This window comes from Aquarana catesbeiana, linkage group LG05 (assembly GCF_042186555.1).
Source record: "Aquarana catesbeiana isolate 2022-GZ linkage group LG05, ASM4218655v1, whole genome shotgun sequence".
NCBI lineage: Eukaryota > Metazoa > Chordata > Amphibia > Anura > Ranidae > Aquarana > Aquarana catesbeiana.
In genome coordinates, this window is record NC_133328.1 from 209,324,850 (window position 1) to 209,345,720 (window position 20,871).

At 45.8% G+C, this 20,871-nt stretch overlaps 1 protein-coding gene across 2 annotated transcripts in view; it reads left to right on the plus strand.

Moving 5' to 3' along the window:
* The window catches only part of CDK13 (cyclin dependent kinase 13), a 92,724-nt gene that overhangs the window by 59,531 nt on the left and 12,322 nt on the right, over positions 1-20,871 (plus strand). For both annotated transcript variants that reach the window (XM_073630527.1, XM_073630529.1), the window contains 5 exons: positions 692-748; positions 2,094-2,195; positions 3,352-3,429; positions 3,683-3,799; positions 5,042-5,173. In XM_073630527.1, coding sequence (XP_073486628.1) covers positions 692-748; positions 2,094-2,195; positions 3,352-3,429; positions 3,683-3,799; positions 5,042-5,173 — 486 coding nt within the window. The remainder of the gene's footprint in view (positions 1-691; positions 749-2,093; positions 2,196-3,351; positions 3,430-3,682; positions 3,800-5,041; positions 5,174-20,871) is intronic.

Consider the following 20,871-nt stretch of genomic DNA (forward strand, 5'->3'; position numbering starts at 1 on the left):
CAGAGATGTGCATGATAGCCAATTGGCTTCTAACTTCATCTTGTTCAGTTAAGCTTTGATAATAAAACCTGGAAGCTGACTGGTTTCTACACAGAGCTGCAACAGATTTTGCACTCTCCAGTTATAGTAAATTAACCCCAATGTGTATTGAACCCATTTGAAATTTTGAGTTCATGAAGTAGGGGATGTGGTGCATGGACTTGGGAAGCCAGCCACAATTGTTAGGCATATAGAAAAAAAAGTGCACTTTTATAAAATATCAGGGACCTTAGCTGTTTACAGCAATTTGTTCAGTGAGATATGGTTAAGTACAACTGTAGAATATGTTGTGTTAATAAGTTTGTTATAGTTTCAAATTATGGTCTTGCTAAACAATTTGCAGATCCCTTTTGTTTGGGGGCGTGGGGGAGTCCTGAATATTTGTAATAGATTACAAATGTATTTGTGTGTGTTAGATTTGTCAGTATAGTCCTCATTTAACCTGTGAATTACTTCTTCAGTGATTTATTCCTTTTGATACCATGTAAGGATGCAGATTAAAATTCATTGTGGCCTGACACCTATACATTGATTTAAAAAAAAGATGCTGCATCTTTATAGCCTGTAAAAATGCTTTCTTCGTTTGCGGTGTGTTGTGATTGGTATACTGTTGTAGTGTATTGCTTCATTCTTTATATTTTGTTTCCACAAGGGGGCAGATCAAACTTGCAGATTTTGGACTAGCAAGATTGTACAGTTCAGAAGAAAGGTAAGATCTTGTTCATGAACTTGAACTCACTGAGGGCTGTTATCATTTATCGTAAAAATAACAAAATATAATACAATGATACTCGATAACTAAAGTGCCAGCTGACACACACTCTGTGGGTACTTTACTGACTTGAGACGTGAAACATGAACATAACATGAAAGAAATATAAGCAGTAAAGTTTTTATATTGTACATACAAAGTTAGTAACATACTTGTGTGTCTATTTAGTGTACTTTTAGTAATCTCTAAGATATAAAGTGCACTACACAATATACGGTGGGTGTATATACATTCTATAACTATTCTGTCACCTTGGTTTACAGTGGCATATAGTGGATTATATTTGAGAAAAGCACAGAGCATATTGAATGACATTTATATTCTGGATGTGATAGCCGAAAGTGGATTTCCATAGATCTGGAACTGATGTTTGTTTAACCACTTCAGCCCCGGAAGGATTTGCCCCCTTCCTGACCAAACCGTTTTTTGCGATACGGCACTGCATCACTTTAACTGACAATTGCGCGGTCATGCGACGTTGTACCCAAACAAATTTATGTCCTTTTTTTTCCCCCCACAAATAGAGCTTTCTTTTGGTGGTATTTGATCACCTCTGCGGTTTTAACTTTTTGCGATATAAACAAAAGAAGAAAGACAATTTTGAAAAAAACACAATTTTTTTTACTTTTTGCTATAATAAATATCCCAAAATTTAAAAAAAACATCAAATTTCTTCATCAGTTTAGACCGATATATATTCTTCTACATATTTTCGGTAAAAAAAAATTGCAATAAGCGTATATTGATTGGCGCAAAAGTTATAATGTCTACAAAATAGGGGATAGATTTATGCCATTTTAATTTATTTACTAGTAATGGCGGCAATCTTTTGACTGCGACATTGCGGCGGACAGTACGGACACTTTTGGCACCATTGAGATTTATACAGTGATCCGTGTTATAAAAATGCACTGATTACTGTATTAATGTCACTGGCAGGGAAGGGGTTAACACTAGGGGGCGATCAAGGGGTTAAATGTGTGTTCTAACTGTGGGGGGATGGGACTGACTTGGGGAGGAGACCGATCGTTGTTCTTATATACTAGGAACAACAGATCAGTCTCCTTACCCCTGACAGAACATAGATTTGTGTGTTAACACACACAAATCCCCGTTCTCGCTCTGTCAGCGACGGCGATTTTCGCAGGAGTGCCATTCTGCTGCCGTCAAGCAACGGCAGTCGACAAGTGGTTAAACAGCTCTAGCTTTTTGTACATTTCTGTATGCATTTTATATGTAACTTATTTTAAACTAGTGTTTTTTTATTCTTTCCTTGTTTTAGTCGGCCATACACCAATAAAGTGATTACATTATGGTATCGTCCTCCTGAGTTGCTGCTTGGGGAGGAACGGTACACTCCAGCCATTGACGTCTGGAGCTGTGGGTGAGTAATATAAATGTGGACCACTGTAGTGCATTTAGTATGTGTGCATACTAGATTGTTATTCTCAGCTCCCTTTTTATTCTGAAAGCTTCATATACTATTTAAGTATTTCCAGTAAATGATTACATACGTCTATACTTGTGTTTATATTGTGATGTTTGCCGATAGTGGACATGATTTTCCCCAGCAGTAAAATAACCTTCTGGTATGTTCTGTGATACTTTGCTATGATCTCTTTGTTTGCTAGCATTTCATTTTAAAACTGTTGTTTACTGTTTCCGTGAAATGTGACCCTTGTGTAAGACAGTGGTTTATAATCTATAAAGTCAAAGAAAGGGAAAGTGGCACTGTTCTACGAAACCAAACTATCATAAAATGTAAAATGGGGGTGGTGGAAAGTATTCCAGGTAATACAGGGGAACAAATTCCCAAACACAGGTGTGAGGCTGTGTGCACTGTATGATGGGTACCATGTAATGACTTGTAAAAAACATGTGCTATAACGTATTGAGCAAAAAACAGTAAAAAAAATATATATATATATATATTAGTAATAAAAAGTATGTAAATGCATAAAAAAATTTGTCGATAAGTGAAAAAGTCCAAAAATAATATATCAAAATGAACTCCCAAAAGTGACTGGTGCAAACTCAAAAAATGGTGACAGTCTACATGAATTCCAGTGCCAGAGGTATATTAGTGACTTTTTCATGCTCCCCTCTCGTATTTGCACTCACCAGAGCACCTTACCCCTGCTGGGGTGAAAGGCATGTACTAAAGTACACTCCTATTCCTGGTGGCCCACTTACCGGGATATTTCCTCCTCCACTGCCTGGTATGGACGGTCGAGTATCCACCTGGGAGCTTGGTCCCTCGTGGGGTGTAATCGGGCTCCTAGTATTCCACTAGTGATGTCCTCCTCCCTCCACTGCGTGCTTGGAGCATTCGGGTATAAGATATAAGTGGGTGTAATGCTCATCATAGGTATGTAGTCCTGGCAGTTCTACTGCGTCCCACAGGCTCCTCACACGATCCGGGTAGCTGGGAGAGGTTCTGGTGTGATGTTGTGCTGAATGGTGAAGTGGTTTATAATCGTGCAAATGAAAAATGGCATATAATAAATACGGTCCTTTGACTCCTTGTTTTAATGTCTTAGGTGTATTCTTGGCGAGTTGTTTACAAAGAAACCGATCTTCCAAGCTAATCAAGAACTTGCACAACTTGAATTAATAAGGTGAGTTCCGTTTTGGCCTATTTTTATTTGTATGCCATTGTGCCAAAGCAACCATAAGTGGCCTTTTGTAGGTTGAGCCAATTGGGCCTCTTATCACAATAGTGTCATTAGTACCTATTAGTCTGATAAGTTGTTTTGTCTGTAATCAAGGTACACAAAGTAGCTGCCTTTGTTTTGATGTACTGTACTTTCTTTAATTGCAGTCATTAGAACGTTATATTTATAGCATTTTTTTTTTAATTTTCATTTTAAGCCGCATGTGTGGAAGTCCATGCCCTGCTGTTTGGCCTGATGTGATAAAGTTACCATATTTCAACACCATGAAACCAAAGAAGCAATATCGACGAAAAATCAGAGAGGAGTTTGCTTTGTAAGAATACTTTCTTTACCATAGGTTTCAAAACGAGCAAATGAGTTAGGAGCTTGTGTCACAAATCTTAAGATCTGTTGTAAGATGTGTTAGGTTAAAGTGATATTAAGGCTTTCTTTAAAAAAGCAAACAAACCTGTTATACTCACGTGCTTTGTGTAATGGTTTTGCACAGAGCAGCCCCGATCCTCCATAGAATTCATGAAGGTAAAAAAAAAAAAAAAAAAAAAAAAAAAATATCTTAAGCCTTTAGAACCGCTTTAATGTGTTAAGGCTTAATATACATGAGCGTAAAAATTAGGTGCTTGACAGATGTTCAGTGGCTGCCATCGGACCTGAAAGTGTGTACAGAGTTTAAAAACTGTTAGAAATTGCCTCTTGCTCCACCAAACAGGCTGGTGCCTGCTAAGCAATATTGTCATATTAAAGTGTAAGCTAACCTTTAGTAACTTTCATCTAATCTAGTAAAATTCATCTACGCAATTCTAGATCCCATAAATAGTACCAGCAGTCCTCATTTAAAAAGGCTGCTCCTGCTTTCCTTTACATATGCAGCTATGGGGGTCTTTCCCCAAAACCTATTGACTCTTCGATCTTCCTCCATCTTGTCATTTGCAGGACAGGCTGAATGCTACAAGTGTGTGCCCCCTAGCAGCTGTTCTGGGCTGTTCAATTTGTACACATGTGCAGTGCATGCTCTACTTCTCTAGCTCCAATGTCTGAGTTTAGCCACTGCAACTGGAGAAGGTGAGAGCACACTGAGCTTGTGTGCAGTTTGGAGGGGCTGAGCAGCTGCTAGTGGCACACACTTGTAGCATTGTGCAAACAGTAAGACCGAGCAGGATTGAAGGGCCAGCAATTTCTTGGTAGAGGCCCCCACAGCTGCATGTGTAAAGCAGTAGCAGCATTTTAAAATGAGGAATGCTGGTATGTACTATTTATGTGATCTGGAGTTGCATAGGGGGATTTTTGTGAAGAGTTACTAAAGGTCAACTTAACACTTTAAATGTCCCTTTTACAGTTGGGGTAGTATAAAATTATATTCTAGACAGCGAAATCTAATGCAGACTGTCTTAAGAAAATATTTGGAAAACTGGTTTCTGTCTGTAGCATATTTGAGTATCCTACGCCCTACTTTACCCTAAAATCTCTAACACTGAGGATGGGTGTACAGGAAAGCAAAATAGCGCTAATATGCATTATGAGTTTTACAGGTACTGTTACTGTTGTTTTCTACCACCAGCATACCCACTCCTGCACTGGACCTGTTTGACCACATGCTAGCATTGGACCCTAGTAAACGGTGTACTGCTGAACAAGCTCTACAATGCGAATTTCTCCGGGATGTAGACCCATCTAAAATGGCCCCCCCTGAGTAAGCTGTTTCTAAAATCTTTGTGTACAAGGCATTTTATTGATCTTGTATTTTTTACATTTTCATTAGTGTTGCTTCTTTAATAATTGTACAGAACATTCATTATAGTTGGTACTGCTGCTCCTTTACAGCCACCTTCACCCAATACTGATATACACTCACTGGCCACTTTATTAGGTACACCTGCTCAGTTTCTTGATAACACAAATTGGTAATCAGCCAATCACATGGCAGCAACTCGATGCATCTAGACATGGTGATGACAGCTTGCTGAAGTTCATCAGAATGGGCAAGAAAGGGGATTTAAGTGACTTTAAGCAAAAATACAAAACTAACGACAGATTGCAAAAGATAATAGGGCAAACCCCCAAAAATTAGTGGGTGACTGGGGACAAAGAAAAGGCAAATTTAATAAATACATTCTTCAGTTTTGTGTATACAAAGGAGCATGGGGGAGCTCATGTCCATAATGGAGGTGGTAGTGACACAGCCCCAAATGTTCCACAATGGCTCAAAAGTGATATGGTCCAGAAATATTTAGACAGAATAAAGGTCGATAAAGCACTTGGACCCGATGGCATCCACCCACGGATCCTAAAAGAATTGAGCTCTGTCATTTCAAAGCCATTGTATCTTAATTTTTAGGGACTCATTAATGACGGGAATAGTACCACTGGATTGGCGGAGGGCCAGTGTGGTGCCTATATTTAAAAAGGAAACAAAGTCTTTACCAAGTAACTATAGATCTGTTAGTTTAACTTCTATAGTCGGGAAGATACTGGAGAGTTTAATAAAAGACCACATAGACGAGTTCTTACTTGAAAAAAATAATTTAAGCAACAGACAGTATGGGTTTATGAAAGACAGAAGTTGTCAAACAAACCTGATTTCTTTTTCTGAGGAGGTAAGTAAAATCTTGGATAGAAGGGTGGCTGTGGACGCGGTATACTTGGGTTTTGCAAAAGCGTTTGACACAGTTCCCCACACACGGCTCATGTAGGTAAAGTCTACAGGCTTGAAAATTTCAGTTTGTAAATGGATAGAAAACTGGCTAAAAGACCGAATTTAGAGAGAAGTGGTTAATGATTCTTACTCTGAATGGTCTAAGGTTATTAGTAGTGTACCCCAAGGTTCAGTGTTGGGACCCTTACTTTTTCATACCTCTATAAATGATATAGGGTCTGGGATTAAAAGTACCATTTCAGTCTTTGCAGATGACACTAAGCTGTGCAGTGGAATAACGTTTTTACAGGATGTCTCCAATTTACAAGCCGACCTCAATGCACTGTTTAATTGGGCGACTATGTGGCAGATGAGGTTTAATGTTGATAAATGTAAAGTTATGCACTTGGGGGCTAAGAATATGCATACATCATACATGCTAGGGGGAGTACAACTGGGGGAATCCATAGTGGAGAAGAATCTGGGGGTTTTGGTAGATCATAAGCTCAATAGTAACATGCAGTGCCAAGCTGCGATTTCCAAAGCAAGCAAAGTCCTTTTTTGTATTAAGAGAGGTATGGACTCCAGAGAGAGAGATATAATTTTGCCCCTGTACAAGTCAATAGTAACACCTCATCTGGAATATGCAGTTCAGTTTTGGACACCAGTTCTCAAAAAGGATATCGGGGAACTGGAGAAAGTGCAGAGAAGGGCAGCCAGACTGATAAGAGGTATAAAATCATTCCCTCTTGAGAAGAGGAGATTAAGGGGGGGATATGATCAACATGTACAAATATATATATATATATATATATATATATATATATATATATAAATAAAGGGTCCATATAGTGAACTTGGTGTTGAGTTATTCACTTTACGGTCAACACAGAGGACACGAGGGCACTCTTTACGCCTAGAGAAAAAGAGATTTCATCTCCAAATACGGAATGGTTTCTTCACAGTGAGAGCTGTGAAAATGTAGAATAGTTCCCGCCAGAGGTGGTTCTGGCCAGCTCAGTATATTGCTTTAAGAAAGGCCTGTATTCTTTCCTAAGTGCACATAATATAAATGGGTACTAACATTTATAGGTAAAATTGATCCAGGGAAAATCCGATTGCCTCTCTTGGATCAGGAAGGAATTTTTTCCCCTGCTGTAGCAAATTGGTTCATGCTTTGCTGGGGTTTTTCGCCTTCTTCTGGATCAACTGTGGGTATAGGATTGGGTATATGGGATTGTTTGATATTATTCTTTATTTGTTTTTATGGTATGGTACTGGCACACCCTATCAGGAAGTTCAACCCCCTATATAATCCCTCCCCCTTGCAGGGATACCTCAGTTTTTACGCCAGTGTCTTAGGTGATGGACGTGTAAAGATGTCCTGTGCTGAGCTCCAAAGGGAATATCCTAAGATCCTATACTGGGGCAAGCCAGGCGAACCGGATCCATTCAAAGTGTCTTTTCATGGCCGAATTGAATGGTACCCGGGCCTCGTGTCCGAAGAAACGAGGTTTTACCCGTAATGCTTCTCTTTTTAGAGAGCTGGACCCCGCAGATCAGAAAATGGCTTTAAACTTCCTAATTTCTGGCGAGGTGCTTTACGGTCCCAGAACTGTTGGATCCCCCTACTGATGGGGGCCCCAGTCTCTGATGGTTTTTTCAAACGGAGCCCACCGTGAGAGGTGAAGATTGGGTCTGTGTAAACAGCACCCTGCGGCTGGATAAGGTAAGAGGAGATTCCACAGAATTTTTGAGTTCTGGTGGCTTTTCTCCTTTAAGGTAAATGCATGCTATGCCTATTGTGACCACCGGGGGCTGCCAAGAGCACAAACCTACACATGCTGACTCTGTCTCAGGTGTTGTAATCGCTGTTTATGTCCCAGCGTCTCAAGCAGGCTGCAAACAGGTAAGGTGGAAAGGGGGATTTCTCATGTTTGAATGTTCCCCCCCAGGCTAGAGAGGGGCCACAGGGGTCTAGAAAGTGGTTATACCACCCGGGCTCTGCGGCCTAATGGCCACCATCTCTCAAGATAGCCGTTCAGGCAGATCTTGTTACCAGCCTCCCCCCCCCCCATCCCCAGCCTTTCTCCGGAAGCATGACAGGAGAGTCGACAGCGCGGGAAGCGCTCGTTTTTTCCAAATTTCGAGAGGGGGGGGCGGTAGAGGAGGGGGCGGGACGTCAGCACAGAGTGCTTAGACTCCCACTCAGGCCAGCTGCAGGCTATTAAAGGCACTCTGTACAGGTGCACTCAGCCTTCTGAGAGACACAGAGCTGACGGTCGCATGTAAGGTGGGACACAGGCATTCTCCTAGGCAGCATTTACTGAAGTAACACCAGACTGAGCATTGGGTAGCAAGGCTTTTAGCCAGACTACATCGCTCAGCGGGCAGTGTTCATTTGTATACCTCACACCTTGTTGCTTTGCAGTATGGGTAGAAGAGGTTCAAGCACCCCAGGAACCAGAGACACTAGGGGATCTCGTTCAGGTTCTGAGGGCCCCCTGTCGGCAGCATCCCCCCCCCCCCTAAAGATGGGCCAGGGACGGCTAGCCAGGGAGAGCCATCGGGGTCAGGGGCTACACCTGCTTCTGGCACTTCAGCCCCTGTATATATTACACAAGAGGTTTTTTCCTCAACCATTAATGGTCTAGAGGAAAGATTAATGGCCGTGATTACGTCTTCACTCAGTGGAAGAAAACGCACTAGGCTTTCCTCTGTTCCCCAAGACCCTCAGACAGAGGAGCTCTGGGATAAAGGAGATGAATCCCTTTCAGAGGATCGGGATGGGATGGATGATTCCTCTTCGGAGGATTCAGGTGGAGAGGGACCCTCTGCGACTTCCCAAGAGGAGAAAGTCTTAGTGCAGATCCTCACTGGATTGGTCCGCTCCACATTTAAGTTGCCCATACCTGAAACTGCTAAAGAATCCTCTTCTGCTTTGGGGTCACTGAAACCTTTCCAAGCAGCACATGCTTTTCCTGTTCATACTTTACTTGAAAAGCTTATTTATTCTGAGTGGGATCACCCAGACAAACGTTTTTTTCCGCCGAGAAAGTTTTCAACACTTTATCCGATGGAAGAAAAGTTTATTAAAATGTGGGGAATACCGGCTATTGATGCCGCCATTTCCTCCGTAAATAATAGCCTGACTTGTCCTGTAGACAATGCTCAGATGCTCAGGGATCCTGTAGATAAAAGGATGGAATCCCTATTGAAGGATGTTTTCTCCTTAGCAGGATCAGTGGCCCAACCTGCAGTAGCAGCGATTGGAGTCTGTCAATACTTAAGAGACCATGTTAAGCAGGTCATCAAAGTATTACCTGAACAGCAGGCCCAGGGGTTTGCTAACCTTCCAGCGGCCTTATGCTTTGTGGTTGACGCCATTAGAGATTCTATCGTGCAAACCTCCCGTCTTTCACTGGGGTTGGTGCATATACGTAGAATCCTATGGTTGAAAAATTGGTCAGCCGAAGCACCATGTAAGAAGCTACTGGCTGGGTTTCCATTTCGTGGTGCAAGGTTGTTTGGAGAGTGTCACGGAACGCCCCACACTCCGCTTGAGTGCTTCCGTCATATACCGCTTCCTAAGTTCTGGAACACGAGTCCAATGGATCTGGCTATAGGAACCCCAAGAACTAGACAACACCAGTCTTGGAGTACATCAGAACTGTCTTTATTTTGAGATCTCACAGACCTTTATACAGCAGGGATGACTCAAAGCTAACCTAATTAACATGACCTAATTTACTACAAAATGTACCCATACCAGATGACAGTCTTGTGGGCACCGAGCTTCACACATTAATACAATTAACAATACAAACAACAATCTCCCCCCTCCTCAGCCTAGACCATTCGTCTATTAGCCAGGGCTGGTGGCTAATGTGATCAGCTCTCTCAATTAACATAAACACATGTTGATAACACCAGCATCTCCTCACAGGATGTGTCCCAGCAGAATGAATCAGTCTTATCAGCAGGGGGCTGCTGGAGGAATCCCCCCTCCCTCTTCAGGGACACAAATATACAGTAAGGAGTCCCCATACAATATATACATGACTGAGTCCGATTAATACAGTTCAGACTGGATTTCTCATTCACCTCAAATGCTAGGGCCCATAATCGGTGGGCAACAGGCTTGCACACAGTCCTCTCCAACAGCCTCCGCTCTGGCCATGCCCGTGACATTTCTCCCCTTTCGGCAGGAGACTAACACAGGAGGAGACCCCAGACGGGTTGACTCTGAAGTTAGTCCACAGCTCCAGTCCTCTACTGCCTGTACCCACACAGTACCCCAAACAAATCATCCCAAACAGTGCATTACTCACCCAGCCATCCTCTGCCTCTCTCAGAGAACATATCTGCCGCTGGGGAGAGGCCCGGACTGGCCCTTCTCCCCGGAATCCTTTCTGCCGCTGGAGAGAAGACAGGGGGACTGGGCTCACTCCATCCTGCTGTTGGGGATCTGGGCCGACTGCCCAGCATCCCTGAGGTATACAGGTGGGGACTGAAGCCCCATCAACCGACACCAGATCAAGCTGCAGTTGTGAGGTGATGACTGCATTCTCTCCTTGGATCCTGATCTGCAGCTCGCGATAGACTGCAACCTCCTCACCTTGGGACTCCACAATTGCTGCAGGTGTGGGGCAGAGGTCTTGGACCCTATGTCCGGTTACCAGCACTTCTGCTGGGGGTTTGCCAGGTGGTTCCTCCTCTACAGAAACGTCTATTAAATCCCCAGTCTCTGGAATTGGTAAAAGTGTGGGACAGAGGTCTTGGACCCTCTGTTCAGTTACCAGATCTTCAGCTGGAGAAGTTTGTTTTAACTCCATAGATGCTGCTGGCAGAAAATCACATGTCCCTGTCATTGTTGTGGGAGAAAGGCTGACTACCTCTTCTCTCAGGAAGGCTGAAGCCACTGTTGGTGCTGGGCAGAACACAGTGAACTTTGGCCCTGATAGCAGCTCTTCTGCTGGAGGCTCATCAGGTTGTTCTTCCTCAGCAGAAAAGTCTATTAAATCCTCTACCTCTATAACTGGTGTCTGTGGATAGAGGTTCACCATCTCCTGTCCGTGGAACTCAGAAGATGCCATCAGTGCTGGGCAGAGGTTAGCAGAGCTCTGCCCTGTTGTCAGCACTTCAGTTTTGGGGATGGCAATCTCCAGATTTTCCACTGCAGATTCTCTGGCATGCTGCTGGACAGGCACATTCCTCCATCCAAGATCATCCCATGCAGAAACAGGATCATCAAGGTCAGTCAGCACTTGCTGCACCTGCCATAAGACCTCCGCCTCCTTAGCTGTGGGGGCAGGTTGGCAAAGCACACTATCGCTCTGCCACATTGCCGACTCTTCAGCCAGGATTTCAGGGTTGTCAGCTGGTATTTCCTGATAGTCCCAGGCAAAGGGAGCCCAGCCCTGGCACTGAGCAATGTCTAGCAGCCGTCTGTAGGCGATCTCTAGCTCCCATTCCTGAACGGCCAGAAACTCCAAATCTTCCTGTGCCCAGTGCACTTCCGAAATGTTCAGTAGCCCTTCTCTGAAATCCATGATTTCGTCCACCCGCCGCTCCAAATCACTCCCAAAGTTAGGGTCCCCTGTCAGCTTCACAAACAACAGTCCCAAGCCGCCGTAGCTTAAGCCTTCCGTTGGGCTGTCATCCGCTATCCAGGGACATGCTTGGGATACATGCCACCGGAGGGCTCTGTAGCTCTCATCCAGCTTCATCTCTGCCCAGACCAGCCTGCTTAATTCAGCTGTCTGCTTCTTGTGTGGTTTTTCTCCCAAAAACCGCACCCGCAGTCCGTACTGCGACCAGTACCTTTCCTGAATGGAGGGGAGAACTTTTCCCTGGTGTCGCTGCTCACGGGCTAGCGCTTCCTTCCAGAGTTTGCAGCGAATAGAATCACACCATCCCAGCAGGACCTGCTCCGATACTGGTCCTCTGTGCTGTATCTGCATCTCTCGCAACCTCCTTCTGAATTCCTCATCCATGGCGGCTGGTATCTGTACCTCTCCTCTTCTGCTATCTGGACCTTGGATCCAGATGGAAGTTTGGATGTCCCAGACTTCAGGAAGCTTTCCCGCTGCTTGCCACCAATGTCACGGAACGCCCCACACTCCGCTTGAGTGCTTCCGTCATATACCGCTTCCTAAGTTCTGGAACACGAGTCCAATGGATCTGGCTATAGGAACCCCAAGAACTAGACAACACCAGTCTTGGAGTACATCAGAACTGTCTTTATTTTGAGATCTCACAGACCTTTATACAGCAGGGATGACTCAAAGCTAACCTAATTAACATGACCTAATTTACTACAAAATGTACCCATACCAGATGACAGTCTTGTGGGCACCGAGCTTCACACATTAATACAATTAACAATACAAACAACAATCTCCCCCCTCCTCAGCCTAGACCATTCGTCTATTAGCCAGGGCTGGTGGCTAATGTGATCAGCTCTCTCAATTAACATAAACACATGTTGATAACACCAGCATCTCCTCACAGGATGTGTCCCAGCAGAATGAATCAGTCTTATCAGCAGGGGGCTGCTGGAGGAATCCCCCCTCCCTCTTCAGGGACACAAATATACAGTAAGGAGTTCCCATACAATATATACATGACTGAGTCCGATTAATACAGTTCAGACTGGATTTCTCATTCACCGCAAATGCTAGGGCCCATAATCGGTGGGCAACAGGCTTGCACACAGTCCTCTCCAACAGCCTCCGCTCTGGCCATGCCCGTGACATTTCTCCCCTTTCGGCAGGAGACTAACACAGGAGGAGACCCCAGACGGGTTGACTCTGAAGTTAGTCCACAGCTCCAGTCCTCTACTGCCTGTACCCACACAGTACCCCAAACAAATCATCCCAAACAGTGCATTACTCACCCAGCCATCCTCTGCCTCTCTCAGAGAACATATCTGCCGCTGGGGAGAGGCCCGGACTGGCCCTTCTCCCCGGAATCCTTTCTGCCGCTGGAGAGAAGACAGGGGGACTGGGCTCACTCCATCCTGCTGTTGGGGATCTGGGCCGACTGCCCAGCATCCCTGAGGTATACAGGTGGGGACTGAAGCCCCATCAACCGACACCAGATCAAGCTGCAGTTGTGAGGTGATGACTGCATTCTCTCCTTGGATCCTGATCTGCAGCTCGCGATAGACTGCAACCTCCTCACCTTGGGACTCCACAATTGCTGCAGGTGTGGGGCAGAGGTCTTGGACCCTATGTCCGGTTACCAGCACTTCTGCTGGGGGTTTGCCAGGTGGTTCCTCCTCTACAGAAACGTCTATTAAATCCCCAGTCTCTGGAATTGGTAAAAGTGTGGGACAGAGGTCTTGGACCCTCTGTTCAGTTACCAGATCTTCAGCTGGAGAAGTTTGTTTTAACTCCATAGATGCTGCTGGCAGAAAATCACATGTCCCTGTCATTGTTGTGGGAGAAAGGCTGACTACCTCTTCTCTCAGGAAGGCTGAAGCCACTGTTGGTGCTGGGCAGAACACAGTGAACTTTGGCCCTGATAGCAGCTCTTCTGCTGGAGGCTCATCAGGTTGTTCTTCCTCAGCAGAAAAGTCTATTAAATCCTCTACCTCTATAACTGGTGTCTGTGGATAGAGGTTCACCATCTCCTGTCCGTGGAACTCAGAAGATGCCATCAGTGCTGGGCAGAGGTTAGCAGAGCTCTGCCCTGTTGTCAGCACTTCAGTTTTGGGGATGGCAATCTCCAGATTTTCCACTGCAGATTCTCTGGCATGCTGCTGGACAGGCACATTCCTCCATCCAAGATCATCCCATGCAGAAACAGGATCATCAAGGTCAGTCAGCACTTGCTGCACCTGCCATAAGACCTCCGCCTCCTTAGCTGTGGGGGCAGGTTGGCAAAGCACACTATCGCTCTGCCACATTGCCGACTCTTCAGCCAGGATTTCAGGGTTGTCAGCTGGTATTTCCTGATAGTCCCAGGCAAAGGGAGCCCAGCCCTGGCACTGAGCAATGTCTAGCAGCCGTCTGTAGGCGATCTCTAGCTCCCATTCCTGAACGGCCAGAAACTCCAAATCTTCCTGTGCCCAGTGCACTTCCGAAATGTTCAGTAGCCCTTCTCTGAAATCCATGATTTCGTCCACCCGCCGCTCCAAATCACTCCCAAAGTTAGGGTCCCCTGTCAGCTTCACAAACAACAGTCCCAAGCCGCCGTAGCTTAAGCCTTCCGTTGGGCTGTCATCCGCTATCCAGGGACATGCTTGGGATACATGCCACCGGAGGGCTCTGTAGCTCTCATCCAGCTTCATCTCTGCCCAGACCAGCCTGCTTAATTCAGCTGTCTGCTTCTTGTGTGGTTTTTCTCCCAAAAACCGCACCCGCAGTCCGTACTGCGACCAGTACCTTTCCTGAATGGAGGGGAGAACTTTTCCCTGGTGTCGCTGCTCACGGGCTAGCGCTTCCTTCCAGAGTTTGCAGCGAATAGAATCACACCATCCCAGCAGGACCTGCTCCGATACTGGTCCTCTGTGCTGTATCTGCATCTCTCGCAACCTCCTTCTGAATTCCTCATCCATGGCGGCTGGTATCTGTACCTCTCCTCTTCTGCTATCTGGACCTTGGATCCAGATGGAAGTTTGGATGTCCCAGACTTCAGGAAGCTTTCCCGCTGCTTGCCACCAATGTCACGGAACGCCCCACACTCCGCTTGAGTGCTTCCGTCATATACCACTTCCTAAGTTCTGGAACACGAGTCCAATGGATCTGGCTATAGGAACCCCAAGAACTAGACAACACCAGTCTTGGAGTACATCAGAACTGTCTTTATTTTGAGATCTCACAGACCTTTATACAGCAGGGATGACTCAAAGCTAACCTAATTAATATGACCTAATTTACTACAAAATGTACCCATACCAGATGACAGTCTTGTGGGCACCGAGCTTCACACATTAATACAATTAACAATACAAACAACAATCTCCCCCCTCCTCAGCCTAGACCATTTGTCTATTAGCCAGGGCTGGTGGCTAATGTGATCAGCTCTCTCAATTAACATAAACACATGTTGATAACACCAGCATCTCCTCACAGGATGTGTCCCAGCAGAATGAATCAGTCTTATCAGCAGGGGGCTGCTGGAGGAATCCCCCCTCCCTCTTCAGGGACACAAATATACAGTAAGGAGTCCCCATACAATATATACATGACTGAGTCCGATTAATACAGTTCAGACTGGATTTCTCATTCACCTCAAATGCTAGGGCCCATAATCGGTGGGCAACAGGCTTGCACACAGTCCTCTCCAACAGCCTCCGCTCTGGCCATGCCCGTGACAGAGAGGACTTGGATAACTATATCAAGAGAATCTCTTGTGGGAAAAGCACTCTCTTACCTGTCAAGAAGAAGAGTAAGCGTCCCTCTTTCAAACGGACTCTTTCCCCAGCGCCGGGGGCTTCAGCCTCCAGGCAGTCTTGACGGCCGCCTCCATCGGGGTCCAGAGACAAGAGTCAACCCCAGGGACAAAAGAAGTCCTGGGGAAAGAAGCCTACTAGGCAAAACACTAAGACCTCTGCATGAGGGGGCGCCCCCGCTCACTCGAGTGGGGGGAAGACTGCGACAGTTCTCAGAGCTCTGGCAGGAGGACTTCCAGGACAGATGGGTAATCTCCACGGTAACCTTAGGGTACAAGCTGGAGTTTCAGGAATTCCCCTCTCCTCGGTTCCTCAGATCAAATGTTCCCAGAGACCCAGAGAAGAAGCAGTCGCTCCTTCTAGCGTTAGAGCGACTTTTGTCGCAGGAGGTCATTATGATAGTTCCCGCAAAGGACCAGGGATTGGGCTTCTATTCCAACCTTTTTACGATCCAAAAGCCAAATGGGGATGTCAGGCCCATTCTGGACTTAAGGGATCTGAACCGATTCCTAAGGATTCAATCCTTCCGCATGGAATCAATTCGAACAGTAGTTCCCACCCTGCAGGGAGGAGAATTTCTGGCATCAATAGACATCAGAGATGCATATCTGCATGTGCCCATTTTTCCTGCTCATCAGATGTTTCTGCGCTTCGAGGTAGGAGGGCGCCATTTCCAGTTTGTGGCTCTGCCTTTCGGGATAGCCACTGCACCTCGAGTGTTCACAAAGATCTTGGCTCCTCCTCTGGCCAGATTAAGGGCTCAGGGTATAGCTGTTATAGCATACCTAGACGACCTGCTCTTGATAGACCGGTCGGTAGCCTCTTTGAAGGGAAACTTGAGGACCACGGTCAGGTATCTAGAACACCTGGGTTGGATCCTCAACTTAGAAAAGTCTTTCCTAAAACCAGTAAGAAGACTGGAGTATTTAGGTCTGATTATAGATACAAGCCAGGAGAAAATATTTCTACCCCAGGCAAAGATCACTGCTTTGAGAGAGCTGATTCTGACAGTAAGGACCAAGAAGGGTCCCTCAGTCCGCCTTTGTATGAGGCTACTAGGGAAGATGGTGTCTTCATTCGAAGCAGTTCCCTATGCTCAGTTTCACTCAAGAATGCTGCAACACAGTATTCTGTCGACCTGGAACAAGAAGGTTCAGGCATTAGACTTTCCGATGCACCTGTCGCATGCGGTTCGTCAGAGCCTCAATTGGTGGCTCATACCCGAAAACCTGCAGAAGGGGAAATCCTTTCTACCGGTTACCTGGACGGTGGTAACAACAGATGCCAGTCTGTCAGGTTGGGGAGCAGTTCTGGAACAGGCTGCGGTCCAAGGGGTATGGTCCAAGACAGAGAGGACCTTACCCATCAACATTCTGGAGATCCGGGCGATACATCTAGCTCTAAAAGCCTGGACTATCAGGCTACAGGGTTGTCCGGTCAGGATCAAGTCCGACAATGCCACAGCAGTGGCTTATGTCAATCATCAGGGAGGCACCCGGAGCCGAGCTGCTCAAAAAGAGGTGAACCAGATCTTAGTCTGGGCAGAGATGCATGTGCCATGCATATCGGCAGTTTTCATCCCGGGAATAGAGAATTGGCAGGCGGACTATCTAAGTCGCCAGCAGTTACTTCCAGGGGAATGGTCTCTGCATCCCGACGTCTTTTGGGCCATATGCCAAAGATGGGGGGTTCCAGATGTAGATCTCTTTGCATCCGATTCAACAAAAAGATAGACAGATTTGTGGCAAGGACAAAAGATCCTCTTGCATGCGGGACGGATGCGTTGGTGATTCCGTGGCATCGGTTCTCACTGATTTACGCATTCCCGCCTATTCTGCTACTACCACGACTCCTTCGCAGGATCAGGCAGGAAAGGAAGTCGGTACTTCTGGTGGCCCCCGCTTGGCCCAGAAGGACTTGGTATGCAGAAATAGTAAGGATGACGGTGGGTTCCCCGTGGACCCTACCGGTACGCCCAGACCTGTTATCTCAAGGTCCAGTGTTCCATCCTGCCTTACAAACGCTAAATTTGACGGTTTGGCTATTGAGACCCACGTTCTGAAGAGTCGTGGGCTCTCAGGTCCTGTCATATCTACCTTTATTAATGCAAGGAAGCCAGCTTCCAGGATGATTTATCATAGAGTCTGGAAGGCTTATATAACCTGGTGTGAATCCAGAGGTTGGCATCCCAGGAAATATGTCATAGGTAGAATCCTTGATTTTCTACAGATGGGATTAGAGATGAAGCTGGCCTTGAGTACCATCAAGGGCCAGGTTTCTGCTTTATCAGTATTATTTCAGCGGCCACTTGCTTCCCATTCTTTGGTTCGAAACTTTATGCAGGGGGTGATGCGTCTTAATCCTCCGGTTAAAGCGCCCCTAAACCCCTGGGACTTGAATTTGGTCCTGGCTGTGTTACAGAAACAGCCTTTTGAACCAATAAGTCAGATTCCTTTGGTCTTGTTGACAAGGAAATTAATTTTTCTGGTGGCCATCTCTTCTGCTAGAAGAGTATCAGAATTAGCAGCTCTTTCCTGTAAGGAGCCTTATTTGATTATACACAAGGATAGAGTGGTACTACGCCCTCATCCTAGTTTTTTACCGAAGGTGGTTTCTGATTTTCATTTAAACCAAGACATTGTTCTACCTTCCTTTTTTCCAGATCCCTGTTCTCCGGAAGAGAGATCTCTACATTCGTTGGATGTAGTAAGAGCAGTTAAGGCCTATCTAGGGGCAACTACTCAGATCCGCAAGACGGATGTTTTGTTTGTGCTGCCAGAGGGCCCCAATAGAGGACAGGCAGCGTCAAAAGCTACCATTTCTAAATGGATTCGACAGTTGATCATTCAAGCTTACGGTTTGAAACAGAAGATTCCTCCGTTTCAGATCAGGGCACATTCCACAAGGGCTATTGGTGCTTCTTGGGCAGTGCATCACCGGGCCTCTATGGCTCAAATCTGCAAGGCCGCAACCTGGTCTTCAGTTCATACATTCACCAGATTCTATCAGGTGGATGTGAGAAGGCATGAGGATATCGCCTTTGGGCGTAGTGTGCTGCAGGCAGCGGAACAGGGTCCTTAGGTCTGATTGCACCCTACTTGGTCGTGGTTCCCCCCCCCTCAGGTAGCATTGCTCTGGGACATCCCATCAGTAATTACTGTGGCTATGTGTCCCGTGATGTTCGAGAAAGAAAATAGGATTTTTTAAAACAGCTTACCTGTAAAATCCTTTTCTTTCGAAGGACATCACGGGACACAGAGGTCCCGCCCCTCTTCTAATACACTATATTGCTTGGCTACAAAACTGAGGTATCCCTGCAAGGGGGAGGGATTATATAGGGGGTTGAACTTCCTGATAGGGTGTGCCAGTGTCCAATCACCAGTGATACCTATATAACCCATCAGTAATTACTGTGGCTCTGTGTCCCGTGATGTCCTTCGAAAGAAAAGGATTTTACAGGTAAGCTGTTTTAAAAAATCCTATTTTTCAACCTGATTAACTATGTAACTTTGACCATGGCATGGTTGCTGCTGCCAGATGGGCTGGTCTGAGTATTTCAAAAACTGCTGATCTACTGGGATTTTCACGCATAACCATCTCTAAGGTTTACAGCAATTGGTTCGAAAAAGAGAAACTATCCAGTGAGTGGCAGTTGCGTGGATGAAAATGCCTTGCTGATGTCCAGCAGTATTAACAGACTAGGGGAGCGCAGATCCAGAGAGTGGCAATCAGTCAATGAGGATAAAATCCATCAGTACCATAAACAGTTTATTGATAAATAAAAAATTGTGTATCCACAAAATACAATTGGAGATTTGTACACAGTGTGTAATCTGAGGAAGGGGTTAAACCCACGAAACATGTAGTTCAACACCGCTCAAGCTCCGGCACCTCCTTGTCATCCTGACTCACTTTCCATCCCCTGTTCTGAGACATGACCCGCTGTGGTCCGCCGATGTCTCTCCGTGATTGGAGCGTGTGATGCGGCCAGGAAGGAGCTCTGTGGTGTCCGGACAGCCGGAAGTGGAGCTTTGCTCTCATCGGTCACTGGACAATCCTTCCAGTATTCATCCCCTGGTACCACCGGCTACTGCACCGGCTCAGTCCTCCCCTCCCTGGGGGTACAGTGGTCGTGTACCCTGGATCCATGCCAAGTCTCCTTCCCCTCTAAGGTCACCTAGTGATCTGGCCACGATCACCACATACAGCACCTGGAAGGATTCTATCTGGCTCCCCAGTATTTGGTTACTAGCCCCTTCCCCCTACAGCTTCCACAGAAGTGAGACCGCCATCCTTTCACCACCTTTGGCTTAATCACTGTCATCGCCACAGTGAGTTCATGTTCCCTTGACGTTTTTATATATATTTACAATTGTATTTTGTAGATACCCAATTTTTTAGCTTTTTATCAATAAACTGTTCATGGTACTTTATCCTAATTGACTGATTGCCACCCTCTGGATCTGCGCTCCCCTAGTCTGTTATTTCTGTCCCTTATCATTTGGTCATTTGAATGTGTTAGCAGCGGTTCAGCGTGACTTCTTAATTTTGGCTCCTTGGTTTTACTTTTTTGCACCTGGCTTCCTGTTTGAACTTCCAGCAGTATAATTCACCATGTCACAAAGCTCAAATCATCTCAAACTGGTTTCTTGAACATGACAATGAGGTCACTGTACTCCAATGGCCTCCACAGTCACCAGATCTCAATCCAATAGAGCACCTTTGGGATGTGGTGGAATGGGAGATTTGCATCATGGATGTGCGGATAAATCTGCAGCAACTTTGTGATGCTATCATGTCAATTTCGACCAAAATCTCTGAGGAATGTTTCCAACACCTTGTTGAATCTATGCCACCAAGAATTAAGGCAGTTCTGAAGGCAAAAGGGGGGTCCAACCTGGTATTAGCAAGGTGTACCTAATAATAAAGTGGCCGGTGAGTGTATGTTCTGGATCAGTACCACTGGTTTTATTTAGCTGCCAGGCACATTTCACTCACACAAGAGATAATGGAGAAGATGTATCTATTACAGCTCGCAACAATTTATTTTTTTTAGAATCTGTAAGACCCCATTCACACAGGGGCAACACGACTTGCAGGTCGCCTCAGCAAGGCGACCTGCAAACGACTGCCCGGGCGACTTGCAAAACGACTTCTGTATAGAAGTCTATGCAAGTCGCCCCCGAAGTCGTACAGGAACCTTTTTCTAAGTCGGAGCGACTTGCGTCGCTCCCCTTAGAACGGTTCCATAGCACAGAACGGGAGGCGACTTGTCAGGCGACTAGGTCGCCTGACAAGTCGTCCCTGTGTGAATGGGCTCTTAGGGGCATATGATAGCATTGTCTATTGGTTTTAC